This window comes from Zootoca vivipara, chromosome 4, assembly GCF_963506605.1.
Source record: "Zootoca vivipara chromosome 4, rZooViv1.1, whole genome shotgun sequence".
Lineage (NCBI taxonomy): Eukaryota > Metazoa > Chordata > Lepidosauria > Squamata > Lacertidae > Zootoca > Zootoca vivipara.
Genome location: NC_083279.1, coordinates 21,341,572 through 21,357,014, shown reverse-complemented (window position 1 = coordinate 21,357,014; position 15,443 = coordinate 21,341,572). Strand labels below are relative to the sequence as shown.

The 15,443-nt window shown below is 43.7% G+C and overlaps 1 protein-coding gene across 1 annotated transcript; it reads left to right on the top strand.

The window, feature by feature from the left end:
* The first annotated feature begins 1,154 nt into the window (after positions 1-1,154).
* SLC10A2 (solute carrier family 10 member 2) lies at positions 1,155-13,891 on the top strand. The gene is made up of 6 exons (XM_035116235.2): positions 1,155-1,594; positions 4,734-4,852; positions 9,013-9,101; positions 9,185-9,360; positions 12,069-12,226; positions 13,563-13,891. Exons 1-6 carry the CDS (start codon positions 1,155-1,157, stop codon positions 13,727-13,729), a joined length of 1,149 nt encoding a protein of 382 aa, XP_034972126.1. The 3' UTR covers positions 13,730-13,891.
* The last annotated feature ends 1,552 nt before the right edge of the window (positions 13,892-15,443 follow it).

Sequence of the window (15,443 nt, the reverse complement as noted above, 5' to 3'; positions counted from 1 at the left end):
AACCAACCCAATAACAGCCCCCCCCAAAGGACACAGGGTGTCAATCAAATGAACATAGGGTGTCAATCAAATGAACCAAAGGCCTGGTTAAAAAGGAATGTTTTTGGCCAGCGCCTAAAGGTATATAATGAAGGCGTCAGGCAAACTTCACTGGGGAGAGCATTCTACAGAGAGAGAGCCACTGCAGACAAGGCCCGTTCTCGTGTTGCCACCTTCCAGACCTCTCAAGGAGGAAGCCACAAAGAAGGGCCTCAGAGGATAACCTAAGGGAATACAGGGCAGATCTGTGAGTGAGGAGCTCCACCCCACACTGCCCCTGCCTCTCCTTGGAGACCCCTGAGTTCCAACAACAGCCAAGGACAACAGTCATACGATATTACCAATTTCCTCAGGTAGTCAAGAAGGTGATCATGAATGCCAACGCGCTGCGCTTACCTTTATGCAATGTAGTCAAAACAGGCAATCTTCCAGAAAAGATAATTTCAATAATAAACCTTGTGTACAAAGAGACACAAACATGCACACGTGAAGAAGATTGTGGGAGAACGAAGGATGCGTTTCACCTCAACATTTCAGAATAAGACAAGGGGACACAGACTACCTATCCTTGTATTTTTCAGCTGGAAATATTAGGGTGGGGCATGAGGACACTTGCCCTTTGGATGTTGGGTGAGAAGCCCCACCAATCCATGCTGGCTGGAGATGACTGGAATTGCAGTCTTGCAACAATTGGAGGGGACTAGGCTGGGGGAAGCTGCTTTAAAGCGTGGCATATCACATTAAGTTAAATGAAAAACAAAGCAAGGCAAATAAATAAATATGAGGAAGTAAGCCCTTAGGAAGTCCTCGTGATCCTCATTTCACTATATTCGCTATTCCTTCCTGATGGCCCTTGTGTTTAAATATTAAAATTAAAATTTGGCGTGAAGTCAAATTTGGGGATAAATGATTGATTCAAAGTGTCCGTATATTCATTTGTACAACTGGAATGTTATGACTCAGCAGTTGTTCTCAGCTCTAAACCTTGACAGCGGCCAAGTTCAAGTGTTTATTTAGCACTTTATTGCCCCTCGTCATTTAAAAATGAACTGCTTTGAGTTACTAGCATCCATACAGAGTTTAAGAGGTTGGCAGAGTGTTTCGTTGCCGTAACAATGCAGGACCACCTTTCAAGCACAGCGGGCATCTTGACCTCTCACTTTTTGACAACTCAACCAACTCCGAATTTTTCATATTGCTCTCCCAATGCCACGATTTGCAATGGCACATCCTGTGCGCTGCCCACTGACGATTACAACAGAGTTTTGAGCACCATTTTAAGCACCGTCCTAACAATCTTGTTGGCAATGGTGATGTTCTCCATGGGCTGCAACGTGGAGCTGAAGAAATTTCTAGGACACCTTAGAAGGCCATGGGGCATAGCCATAGGCTTCCTCTGCCAGTTTGGAATTATGCCTCTGACTGGTTTTGTGCTGTCGTATGCCTTCAATATACTTCCTATACAAGCTGTTGTGGTGATCATCATGGGGTGCTGTCCTGGTGGAACATCTTCCAATATTTTAGCCTACTGGGTAGAAGGTGACATGGACCTAAGGTAAGAGATATTGGCTTTCAGCGGAATTGCCTCCTTCCCTACAGACCCTCTCAGGTGCTAATGTTGGTGGTGAGTGTTCTTTTGGTCATTCCACTGCCCTCAGAAGCTCAGGAGGTTGCAGGCCAGGAGATGGCATTCTCTGTGGCAGCCCCTAAATTGTCAAACTTCCCACAGAGGTGCATCTGGCACCTTCATTATATAACTTTCGGTGAATGCTGAAGATACATCTGTTCTCCTTGGATTTTTACTCTTGAGATGTATATGTTTAGGATCCACCTCATTTTGTTAAGTTTAAGTTCTTTTAAACTGCTCTTCATATTGTATAGTAATGTGTTTTAATGCTAATGTTGTGTTTTCATTGTTCTAACCCATGCTGGGATGTTAGGGTGAAGGTCAGGTAATGGAATAAATTATTATTATTATTATTATTATTATTATTATTATTATTCAGATACCTGGGTGGCGCTGTGGTTAAACCACTGAGCCTAGGGCTTGCTGATCAGAAGGTCGGTGGTTCGAATCCCTGCAACGGGGTGAGCTCCCGTTGCTTGGTCCCAGCTCCTGCCAACCTAGCAGTTCGAAAGCACGTCAAAATGCAAGTAGATAAATAGGAACCGCTACAGCGGGAAGGTAAACGGCGTTTCCATGTGCTGCTCTGGTTCGCCAGAAGCGGCTTTGTCATGCTGGCCACATGACCTGGAAGCTATACGCCGGCTCCCTCGGCCAATAATGCGAGATGAGCGCGCAACCCCAGAGTCGGTCACGACTGGACCTAATGGTCAGGGGTTCTTATCTGGAACAGGAACGGCCTCTAAGATATCTCACTCAAATCCTTCCCTGAATTATAGTGCCAACTCTGTATACATTAATTACTGAAAATTTATTGCTGTGTGAAGCGATCCAGAAAGTTGCTTGGAACTTGCATGCATCCTGGCTCCATAGAACAGCAAACCTTGATGCCACACAGCAAACTTCCATTGAACTTCCCAGAAGGGAGAAAAGAAACCCATACAAAGCTACTGGATGTATAGAGCTACTAATAAGGTTATCTGGATTGTGTCTGTTGCTATTGAACGATTGCATACTAGTCCATCGGTAAACATATTTTGGGGTTGGTATTATCTTCTCAGGCTGCAATGCCAGGCTCATCTGCAAAGTTATTGACTGACGTCACAGTTAGAGCAGAAAGGCAGATAGAGAAGTGTGCTTGGTGGCCATTCCATTTGACTTCAGCCTGACTTTGAGATAACAGGAGAACCTACTACAATAGTAGCAGCAGTAGCAGCAATTAACAATAGATCCTACTGCCATTTGGAGCACACATTTTCCCATCTAAATGGCACGGGGGGGGATGGTAAGTCACTCTTTCCCCCAGTACTGCTGCCTTGATCTGATTCAGCAACCCCTGAGACTGCTTTGAGCTTTTTTCGGGGGGGGGGGTGTTGCAGAAGATCTCATGGCATGCCTCCCAGTGTCTTCAGTAACTTGGCTCTGAAAGAACTTCCCCCCCCCCCACCCTAAAATGCTAGGCATATCCTTCATGAGGCAAACCATCCCATCAAGGCCATCACCTCCACACCTTGCTTGAGAGCTTCCAGCAGCATCTGACTGGCTGCTTTGAATCAAATAACTTTAGATTAGGAAGTGACCTTGAAGGTCATATAGTGAGACACACACACCCCGGCTCAATTTCACACCAGCATTGCAGGCCTCTTTCGGCAGAGGCTGATCAGCCACTATCATCCCTGAGTGACAGAGGCTGACTAGACTTTGCTTAAATACCTCAGTGAAGGAGAGCTTCTGTTCCACTGCTGAACAGTTGCTATCCTTGGGACATTTCTCCTAATGTTTAGTTGAAATCTGCTTCATGGCCATTGCCACCCATGCATTCTAGTCCTGCCCTCTGTGGCAACAGAGAGCAATCCTGCTCTATCTTTTCTGCACGGCAGCCCTTTCAATATTTGAAGAAAGCTGGAATATATGGGGAGGGCTGTTACTCTCATGTGGCATAACTCTTTTCTGCATTGGGGCCTATCCTAATACACACATTTGTCTCAAACCTGCTGGACTACCAAGTTGCCTTTGAAACTCCGGAGCTCAGACAGGAACGTTTAAAAGCAAAACGAAACACTATATGGTGCAAATATTCATCCCACGCCAGAGATCCTCAGACCCACAAGGGCTGTTTCAAGCGGATGGCTTGCCAGGGAGAAATGTTTTCCATATGGAATGCATATGGAGAAACATACAAATTTATACCTGCAATAACATGTTGCTAGAACTTGTCTTTTGTCTCCCACACATCCCTTGTGTTTTCTGCACGAGGGCAAAGGAGTTTCCCTGGAATAAAAATTTTGCAATAAAAATCTGTACCCATTTCCAACATTATTGAAGAACAGGAGTAAATTCCTTCTTATTCCCCCCCCTCCCACCCCACCCCAATCTGGCAAAAGACTGAATTGGCCTGTTTTTAAATAATACCATATTTAAACATTTTCTGTGATCCTATAATCTCTGCACGTAAGTAAATTCTATTGTTTTCAGTGGGTCTTATTCCCAGGTAGGTGTGCTTAAAGACTTTTGGCAACCATCTTTAAACTTCAATTTTGGCATTTACCAGTTTTGACTTTTCTTTGTAGCCAAGAATTTAATTTTCTCAGGACCAAAGGCTTCACATTCTAACTTGGCATCATCTTATGACTACCCACCTAATACTATCAAACAGCATTCCTTCCTCGGTGCTCGCAAGACTGAAGGGACATCAAACCCCACTGAGCAAATATAGTGCCAACAACCCAGAAGCAGATCTCAAGGTTCCCGTGCTTTTCAGATGACCCTGCTGTAGCATAGACGTTCTTCCAAGGGTCTTACAAGGAAGAGGAGAGAATAGGACCTTCTCCAACTGCTTTCGACCAGCAACCTCCTTAAACCAACCTCCAGATGTTTTGGACTACAACTCCCATGAGCCTCAGCCAGAACACAGTTGGTTGGCGTTGTAGTCCAAAACACCCACCCCAGAGCCATGAGAAGCAGCATAAGTCTGTGCTGAGCCTCCATTTAAAAGCCATGGACTCACCAACGCAAAAAGTATTTGTAGCTTAAATGGTACGAACAGTAATTGCAACCAACTCTCTTGCAGCATCAGCATGACAACGTGTTCGACTTTGCTGGCCATGGGAATGATGCCACTTTGCCTCTTCCTTTATACCAAAATTTGGACAGACTACAGCTCCCTTTTAATCCCCTACGACAGTATCGGTAAGTCACATTTGTACCTTCTCCCACAGCAAACATCCTCTTATCATATATCTTCAGGGCTTCATGCAACTGAGTTATTGCGCTAGCGGAAGCCGGCACAGTGAGTCCCATTTGTGCAAGGGGACTTTTGCCCCCTCTCCCCCAAATCTGGTCAGGAGAACGACTGAATGACTTTATTATTTCGGTCACAGACCAGTTCCAGCCCACATACAACATCAAGGAAGTCATAAAACACGATAGGGAGAACCCCCAGAACAGCACACAAGGCAAGATGTTCCACCCAGCAAGCAGAAATGCTTTGGCTGGTGGAACAACAGCTGTAGCATGACATTGAATTCCACCATGAGTCTACAATGCCAATGCACCATTGACCTACCATGTAGTGCTGAATTTGAGGTTGGTGAGTGTGCTGCTTCATCATTTCCCATTCCAACATTCCAGGTGTGCACTCTTCTTTGAGCCCACAGTAGCTTCCTCCTAGGCTACACAGTCTGCTCTGGCACAATGTAGGATGTTCCCTCACAATAAGGACCAGAGTGCCCCAGGTTTTCACCCAGGATGTGTCTTACATTTCCAGTGGCGCCCTTATAAGTTCAGTTAAGACAGCATCAATACACGCTTCTGTTTTTCAGTAAGGGGTGTGGCGTTATTGTGGTCACAATTTACATTGTTTCTTGAGAGGATGTGTATCTATGTCTCTACATTATCAATCAACATCCTTTGTGGAAATGGAACGATGGTGCTGATAACATTTGAAGTTTAAATGCTCAGTAGAAGCTGGACTGAATGTGGCATCTCTACTGGGGGAATGGATATAATCACACTTAGATGTGGAGTTTACGAAAATAAGAAAGCTATGTTTATTGCAGCAAACAAATGTTTGATAGGACTATCCTAGTTCGGTCTAACTAAGTCAGAGGTGCACTGCTCCGTGCTTGCTCTTGCATCTTAGGTGGAGAGAGCTCTACACATGTCTTCTTCTCACAAGGAGAAGGAGAAAGTGGGGTCAGGTCAGCAACCCTAAGGGTATCAGTCTAACACTGTAGAAAGCTGTCAAAAGGACAGTGCAAGGAGCACAGTCTAGGAAGCTGGAGGCTCCTCTCAGCCTTCCATTTCTCATGCAGGTAAAGCAGCCTACAGTGAAAGCAGAGTTGCACCCTGACATTTCCAACAGGTGCAAAGATCTCCACAAAATTTACTTCAATTATGGGGTGAAATGTGGGGTGCATTTGTAAGGGCTCCCAGATTTCATGTGGGATAAGATAAAAATCAGCATGAAAAGAAACATTAAACTTATGTTTTAACTAGACGAACGTGGAATAGCCATTGTGCCAAGAAAACACAAAACAAACTAATATATGTTTCCAAAACAACATGGAAGATAGTTTACTTGTCACACAATTCTCTCTATTATAAACAGACAGCTATGTTAATATCAAGAATCCTTTGTATAAGACTGTGATGGAAAGATTGTATTCTGGGCCCTTTAACAGATCTGAAGAAAGGCTGGTAGCCAATGGGAACATTAGTATAGTTTGTGGCCAGTGATATTATTCACATACTTAAAACCAAAAGATTATGCCCAGACTGTCAAGTTACCATGTACAAAAAACAAATAAATGTGCAAGCTCTGTCCACAGTTTTCTGCTAGCAGGAAGTCCAAACAGGCTGGTAACACAGGCATAATAATAATAATAATAATAATAATAATAATAATAATAATAATAATTTATTTATACCCCGCCCATCTGGCCGGCTTCCAACAAAATACAGAAATCCATCAGACATTAAAAGCTTCCCTGAACAGGGCTGCCTTGAGATGCCTTCTAAAGGTCTTGTAGTTGTTATTCTCTTTGACCTCTAGTGGGAGGGCATTCCACAGGGTGGGTGCCCTACCGAGAAGGCTCTCTGCCTGGTTCCCTGTAACTTGGCTTCTCGTAGTGAGGGAACCGCCAGAAGACCCTCACCGCTGGACCTCAGTGTCCAGGCAGAACGATGGGGGAGGAGACGCTCCTTCAGGTATACTGGACCGAGGCCAGATGTGGAGTGCTGAAGATTGCTACCACCAAATTCAGATTGCTCACTTAGATGTGTTCTGCACCAAACATGATATCATAATGCAGCCCTAGCCGAAGTTCTGGAAAAAGCAGGCAATCTATATAGTTCTGCACATGTGGTGATAAAGCTTCTGGTGAAACTGATCAACCAAGACAGTGTGTTATGGAATGTTCAGTTGCTAAGGAAACTAAACAGGTTGCAGTCCAGCTTCTGTGAGGAGAGGGAAATATGTTAGTGTGGCTGGAATTAAAACCTCACCCAGATTCAGATTGCATATTTGGAACAGGTTCTAGGCTGCAGGGGTGCTATGGAATTGGAAAGCGTTAGACACAAAGAATGTAGAGTAGCCAAGAGGGAGCATGAAGAAAGGGTAAGTAGAGAGAGAGACTTGGAAAAATAAGGACAGAAAAGAATCAGCTTAGGCATGCAGCTAAGAAAGCTCCGAAGAAACTTCACAGCACTTGATAGGCGTGGGCTGTATATTATAAGAATGAGAACAGGATTTTTATGGCTGGTTAGGTGATAAGGTGTTGAAAGGAAGAGGAACAATGTAGTCAGTAGCGTGGAAACCAAGAATGTAAGAAACAATGAGTGACGAAGACAAGGAAATGAAGAAAAGGAGAAAGGGAGGCTGGAGGAAACCTCAAAGGGTCTAGGAAGAAAGTGGGAAGGCAAAGGGCTTTGTGGACGTCAATGGGTTATAGGTTTGCTCAGTGTAGAGTCTAGGCTGTAGTAAGGGAATTCCAGCAGTTGTGGCTTTTGTTTTTAGCAGATGCTTGCAACTGAGCAACACTAAAGAGGCAAAAAGGACGGAGCAATTTCACATATTGATTTCAGCTAACCAGTCAATTCTTTGGGTATAGTTTTCTGGTCAACATTTGTTGCCATGGGATCCAAAATTGCCTTCAGATCTATGCCATTCTACTACTAAGGCATGCTGTGTGCATGCCACAATAATGGGACAGCAGTATTACTCTCTGCCTCCTACTTCCAAGAAGCAAGAAGCCATTTGCTTATATTTTTTCTTCTTCTGAGAAACAAAACAAAACAAAAACCCTAGAATGCCACACAACGAGAGCTTTAAACTAGTGCCGACTATAGAAGTAGAATCCCAAAGGCAAAAATCAATGCTTCATAGCATCATAAAAAAAAGAAATGGTACGCCACAGAATGACAACGATTAACCACGGGAGAAATAAAGCTGAATTTTTGTTATCCAGCTGGGTGAACGTGTGACTTTTTATGGGCTATCAAACACAGAGCCAGCATGGTGCAGCAGGTAGTTGTCAGGACTTTGATCAGCGGCACCGGCTCAGGCATGGCAATCCCTGGGTGACCCTGTTAGGGCAATCCCTCGCTCTGTCATCCACAGGAAAATCCCCACCTACACAGCCATGAGCTTCCTGAATGAGATATTTGATTAATATTTGATCCTTCAAGGCAGAAAGGACAACTATGTGTGAGAAAGCATGGGAACAGAAATAAAGAGCCTTAGGCAGAATCCGACCATTGCTCCATGCCAGAGACACAGAGTTTCACCTGACATTGGGGGGGGGGCTTGTCGCATGTGCATGACATCACATGTGTGACACATCATGCATGTCGGGAGGAGACCACAACAAGGCCCAGCCCCTCAGGATTGGTGGGGCTCAGCCCTATTGCCACATACTTGGGGGGCGGGGTTTGAGGTGTCCCCAGCCCCATAGAGTTGGAGCCTATGCTCCATGCAGCTCAGTATTGTCTACACAGATTGGCAGTGACTCTCCCGGGTTTAAGGCAAGGAGTATTTCTCAGCCCTACATGAAGATGACAGGTTGAAACCTGGGACCTTCTGATGTTTAGAAGACATCTGAAGGCAGCCCTGTTTAGGGAAGTTTTTAATGACTGATGTTTTAATGTATTTTTTTTATCTCTTGTTGGAAGCCACCCAGAGTGGCTGGGGAAACCCAGCCAGATGGGCAGGGTATAAGTAATAAATTGTTATATTATTATTATATATTGACCCCTTTCCCAAGCCTGCCTTTTCAAAAGATCACATTGTTCGGACCTCACCCTTCTCAAGCAAAGAGTTCTGTGCCCAACCTGTGCTATTCTCTTTCCAGGCATTTCACTGGTAGCACTTGTCATTCCCGCTTCGCTCGGAATATTTTTTAAGCATCGATGGCCCGCAAAAGCTAAAATCGTACTCAAGGTAAGGTGTGACATTTCCCAAATGCATATCCAAAAGCTACCCAGAAATGTCAAGGTGTACTGACCTTCTCTTTCCTCCCTCAGATTGGTTCCATTGGTGGTGCAGTTCTCATAGTGCTCATAGCTGTGGTTGGAGGGATATTGTACCAGGGCTCCTGGACCATCACTCCTGCACTCTGGATTATTGGAGCCATCTTCCCATTCGCTGGCTATTCAGTGGGGTTTTTTCTGGCTCGCATAGCTGGCCAGTCCTGGCACAGGTAAGGCTCCGGAATACAAGAATGGAACAGCTTCTGTTTCCTTCAGGCTTGATGTATACACACACATTGGAGTAATGCTTGTAAATGCACCACAAAAGTTTTGGAACGCGCCAAACATGTTGCAGAACACCTCGTTTTTAGCAATTTCCTGACACACAGCTCTTCTGCAGCTACAAAGCTATAAGAAATACTTTTGTAAAGTTGTTCCTCAGCACCCCCACTCCGGCAACATTTCGCAAGCCGTGCCCATCCATTTATCTGGTGCTGTGCACAAGCAAATTTGTCTTCTCATTTCCTGGGAGCTGACTAATGGCTTCAACACAGAGAGGTGACCGGCAAGTCCCTCGGTCATTACCCAAAGGACGTCCCATTAGTTTGTGCTGTATAACAGAGATTTGCAAAGGCTAGTCAAGTTGAGAAGGCACATCGGGGACTGAAATACATGCACGGTCAGACAGCACCCTGTTTTAAAGGCCTCAATATGCATACAGGTCCAAGCAGCCGCAAGGTACATGTGTGGAATGGCAATATAAGATGCACTCCACAGCAGAGTCAGGAAGGTCACTTACTGCTATATCTGCAAATTTAACGTCTCAGTCTTTTTCCCTGTTTTGCAATGTACACTGACACAAAATACATTGATGCAGTAGGATACTAGTCACACATTCATGCATCGTGTAATTGACTCTGTATCAGCTCAAGGTGAAGCCGCCCAGGGCCAATTTCAAGGTGTGCATTCAGAATGCAAGTGAGCAATTTTAGGTGAGGTTGCTCAGCAGGGAAGTTCACACGGATTCTTAAAGAACCCACCGTCCACCATTCAAACTATTTCCATCTTGCCCTCGGTCAAGCGCAGGGGGAGCTAACATGGCGCTCTCCAAGTGCTGATGAGATTACAATTCCCAGTAAGCATTGTCCATGGTCTGGATCCTGGGATGTTGCATATTGCATGTTGCAGTCCAACAATCTCAGGAAGGCATACAGATTGGCTGCCCCTGGTCGAATGACTGGAGAAATATCCAATGCCTTCCTTGCTCACTTTGCCACCCTTCCTATTATTCTAGTCGTATCGTTGAGCCCTTGGGTACGGAGTTAAGCGAATGGGAGCGCAATCCTATGCGTGCTAACTTGGGATCGATCCCCACTGATTTCAGTGGGTCTCACTGCCCAATATGCACCCAAAGTATTGCATCCTGAGGTGTCCAGCAGTAGAAATTGACCTAGTGTATTGCAAACTGAGTATGTCTACTTTTGCACCACCTTTTTCAGTGTACACTGTGTGAAATCTCTGGTTTGGTCTGGCCACGTGCAGATTAATGAAAACATGTAGCCCATAAACATAATAACGATGCAGGCAAGCCAGGCTCATTGTTTAAATATATAACACGAGGACAATTTCTAAAGTGTTTATTTATTGTATAGCCCTAGGTAAATTTAAGCATTTTATTTTTAAAAAAACAACATGATGATGATGATGATGATGATGATGATGATGATGATGATGATACTGCCAGTTCAGAGCTGCTCCCAGCCTCCCCAATCATTGCTTATATTTATTTATATTTATTTTATTTATTTTACAAATTTTATATACCACTAGATGGGAATAAAACCTTTCAGCAGAAGTGCAATTGGCTGCCACACTATCAGGAACACGGTGCTTTTTCAATGTGTACATCACATTATGTTCTGTCAGCACTAATGTGTGCGACATAGTTGGGTCACATTCATTATAACCCTTGTGGAAGGTACCCTTTTATGACCTCGTTTATTTTTCTTAATTGATCTTTTAATTAACTTTGAAATGCTTTTCAAGCTATATTTTTTCATGAAAAAATATAATGTTGTAAAGTTATGGATCTATAACACAAGTAGACCATGATGTTGTTGTTGTAGTGACATGGCTAAGTTGTTTTTAAAAGCTTTTAAAAAAAATAGATAAACCAAACATATTATACCTTTATGACTTTATAGTATATAATTGCTCTTTCGTTAAAGAGAAATTGTTTTAGTGCTAATTAAAATGTTAATGTAAGGAATAGACCACTGGAACCATTAAGAAGTGCTCACCGCAAAGATTGTAATCAATATATGCTAAGCTTTGATAAGTTTACTATCTCAATAGGGCACAACCTATGTTAAAACCCCAACCTTTTATAAAGGCGGTGCTAAAGGCATCTGTACCTGTTGAGATTCTTGTATATATACAAGAAGCGAAGTTACAGGGAAGCAGGCAGAGGGCCTTCTTGGTAGTGGCACTCTCCCTGTGGAACGCCGTCCCATCAGATGTCAAGGAGATAAAGAACTACATAACTTTTAGAAGACATGAGAAGGCAGCCATGTATCAAGAAGTTTTTAACGTTTGATGTTTTATTATATTTCTAGAAATGTTTTTGTTTCTGACTATCGGTCGAATAAAGTATATTGAGAGATTATATTTCTGTATATGCTGTAAGCCATCCAGAGTGGCTGGGGAAACCCAGCCAGATGGGTGGGGTATAAATGATAAAAACTTATGATTATTATTATTATTATTATTATTAAAGATGAAAATGTTTGGGTGATGGCGTTGTGCAGATTCACCATAAAGAGAGAGTGAACAAGATGTGGTGAGTTCACAGTAACATCTTAGGGTGGGGTGTAAAAACACCCTAAGTCTCCTAAGGTGGTTGTGTCTGTGTGTGATTTTTTAATAATGTCGTTTTTAGGTGTCGTACTGTAGCTCTGGAAACGGGGATGCAGAATACTCAGCTCGCTTCAACCATAGTACAGCTCTCATTCAGCCCAGAACAATTGGAGCTGATGTTTACTTTCCCACTCATCTACAGTATTTTCCAGCTAATACTTGCAGGGATGTTTTTGGGAGGTAAGCCACGAATTAACAAATCCATGCATCATCACGGTTGCAAACTGTACAAGTAAATTGCCTTGCAGGTCTAGGCATTGTACTCCACATTCCCCAATAAGAGGCCAATATGACTGGTTTGGATCAAAACAGGCCACAACTTTACTGAATACAGATGAAAGAGGTTTGGCTTGGGCATGGGGCAATTGAAATACTTCTGGCCTGCCCCCCGGAAGTGACACATAGGTCAATCCAGACGGGGGTTTGTAAGACTTACATCAAATAGGGTCACCCCCGCAGGGGCCGCTGTTTGGGGGAGTGCCTTCGGCCCTGGCCTCACCTGGGCACATGGACATGATAATTTCCCCAGATCTCTTTAACGGGATACCCCAGTCTTTGGAGGGGCAGAATACAACCTCCCCTCCATCCAAGACAAAGGATTGCCCCAAAAGGGGTGAGCGGACTTGGCTGCCAATCCAGTCGCAACCTTTGCTCTTGTCCAACAACATAAGCAGAATATGTCACCTGGTTCAGCTCAAACATCATGCTAAAACACGGATATTAAAGCTTAACTCTTTGGTGCAGTGTCTGAATTGGCAAATCAGCCAGCAAATCAGAATCAGAAGCCATTGTTGCAGGTCCACCTAGGGAGAGTGCAAACAGAAATAAAAGGCTAACAAACTGCTCTAAACCATGGCTTACGTGGAAACTCAAACTGGAGTTTTGCGCGTTGACTTCAACAAGGCCTTCCACCGCCTCCCTTGGCTGTAATTTCATCTGAAGGCTAGTGTTCATGATTTATTGTTCATATCTCAGGGGTGGTTATTGAGCCACACAGCAGCCACATACACCCAGTATTGTTCATTTCCCTTCCAGTCTACAATGCTCTGGATTGTGCAAATGAGACCTTAAATTGTGTGCAGTGTATCATCTTAATGACTCATCTGCACCATGCATTTAAAGCAGTATCATGCCACTTAAAACAACCACGGCTTTCCCCAAAGAATCCTGGGAACTGTGGTTTGCTAAGGCTGCTGAGAGTTGTTTGGAGACCTCAGACACAGAGCTACAATCCCTGGGAAGAGAGGTTGGCTGTTAAGCACTCCTCAGCATTAGCAAGCAATGCTAGCCTTAACAACAACAACAACAACAACAACAACAACAGGCAAGCAACAGTGCACTATTAGCTATATCTTCTCAGAAGGAAGTCCCATTTAGTTCAGTGGGGCTTACTCATGGGTAAGTGGGTACAGAATCACAGCCCAGCTCTCCTTTGACACACCAGGTTCAGTTAAACACTGAAATGCTTTCAATCCTGTCTATTATTACCTTTGACATGTTGTGCCAATGTTGTTAGTCTACCAGGTGCACAAAAGGTATTTTGCTGATCGAGACTCGACCGACGAGAATGGACCTGAATCAACGCAGGAGCCAACACACAATATGATGAATGGAGGATTTACTCTGGAGGAGGGAGGAGGAGGAGAGAACCACGTGTCAGTGACTCCCAATGGAAGAGTATAGCCTTGAGCAGGCTGGCTGAAGGCAGGTTGGGAGAGATGCATTGGACTGTGGGGAACAAGTCCCTCTTGAGACAGCCATGGTGTAAATATGTGAATAGATCATGTTTCTTAAAGCTACAACAGTTCCACCCCATCTTCACAGACCCTGGATGGTGACCAAGAGGCCTGGAATTCCATGCACAGCTTGGCAGGGATTAGGGTGTCCGATAACACTATTTAGGAATGAATGAATGAATGAAACCATTAAATAAGTGGCTAACTATTTAATGCTCTCTTATGGTTGTAGGTTATAAATACCATTAAATCTAAAATCAGTTGGTTAGAGCATCATGCTGATAATGCCAAGGTTGCAGGTTTGATCCCCATATGGGGCAGCTGCATAGTCGTGCACTGCAGGGAACAGAACTAGCTGGTCCTCAGGGTCCCTTCCAACTCTACAATTTATGGCTTGGCTATCATTAATCACCACATAATGATCCCTGTCAAAGAGCTGTCGACAGAAAATGTTCAGTCCACCATCTCCTCCCCGGAAGTCCCAATCAATGAGAGTTTCAGAGGGAGTAAGAGGTTATTAAGACTTTTCTTGCGCGCACCTACAAAGTAGTCTGGCCAGCGTGAACAACACTGTTCATGTATGTGCAGAATCTTGGAGTCATACACTCCAAGCCACAGAAGAACTGGGAAATGATGCTTGATGCTGCTGATCATTACAGGGCAGACAAATTCATATTCTGAACCGTTATCAACAACAACAACAACAACAACAACAACAACAACAACACTGGTTTATGAATTGCTATCTAAACAACTGTCACTAAGAACTTCAGCAATGCTCCTCTCTCAAATTAAACCCTGAATTCCCTGAACTTCTAAAGTTGAGGCATATTGATTTAGCATCTCCCACTCCACAGATTGGTTACTGGTGGTCCATTCTAAGCAAAGAATGGTGGATAATCCCTCCAGTCAAAATTCATTATGTTTCCATATCATGGGAGCCAACTCCTAGGAGCCAAGATCCCTTGCCCCCCCCAATAAATTATTTGAGGGGGCTCGTCTCCCCAAAGTTGATGGGCACTGCCATACCTTGGCCCCTCAATATTTTATTCAGGTTGGCACCTCTGATTCAAAACCTGCTTTTTCCAGGAATAAAAATTATCTACTGTTCGTGGAATGGTCTCCCCATGGAGGTTTGTCTGACACCTTCATTGTACAGTTATATGCATTAGGCAAAATAGTTCCTCTTCAACCAAGCCTTTGGCTGATGAACAGTCTATGATATTTTAAATGTGCTTATGGGGGGGGGTTAATGGTTGGTTTTGTTCTTGTTTGTATTATGTATTTTATTCTGTATTTTTATGCTCTGAACCTCCCCGAGATCTTTCTATGAAGGGCAGTCTACAAATTTAATAAAGAAATAAATAAAATAACTAAATACTGAAGACAGAGGACTATTTGCTTCAAAGATTCTTAGCCGAAGCTCTAGCACATGGAAAAGATCAATTAACCCACTTCTTGGTGCTGTGATTTAATGTGGCAACGTTATTGCTCTGCATTTTCTATTTAAAATATGCATTTGGCAAGCACAGCTTAAATAGCAAATTCTAAACAGCAAGCATGCTATTTTCCACGATTCAGGAAAAAAAGAATGTGCCAAAAGCGGAGCAAATAATGAGTTGCCGTTGTGGGACAGATGTTGAAAAAGAAATGCCATATTC

Bases quoted from the DNA above. Each gene is read 5' to 3' on its own strand.
- SLC10A2 (XM_035116235.2), top strand. From the start codon at position 1,155: ATGCAGGACCACCTTTCAAGCACAGCGGGCATCTTGACCTCTCACTTT. The intron at 1,595-4,733 runs GTAAGAGATATT...ACTCTCTTGCAG, and splicing joins GAAGGTGACATGGACCTAAG to CATCAGCATGACAACGTGTT. The intron at 9,361-12,068 runs GTAAGGCTCCGG...TGTCGTTTTTAG, and splicing joins GCTGGCCAGTCCTGGCACAG to GTGTCGTACTGTAGCTCTGG.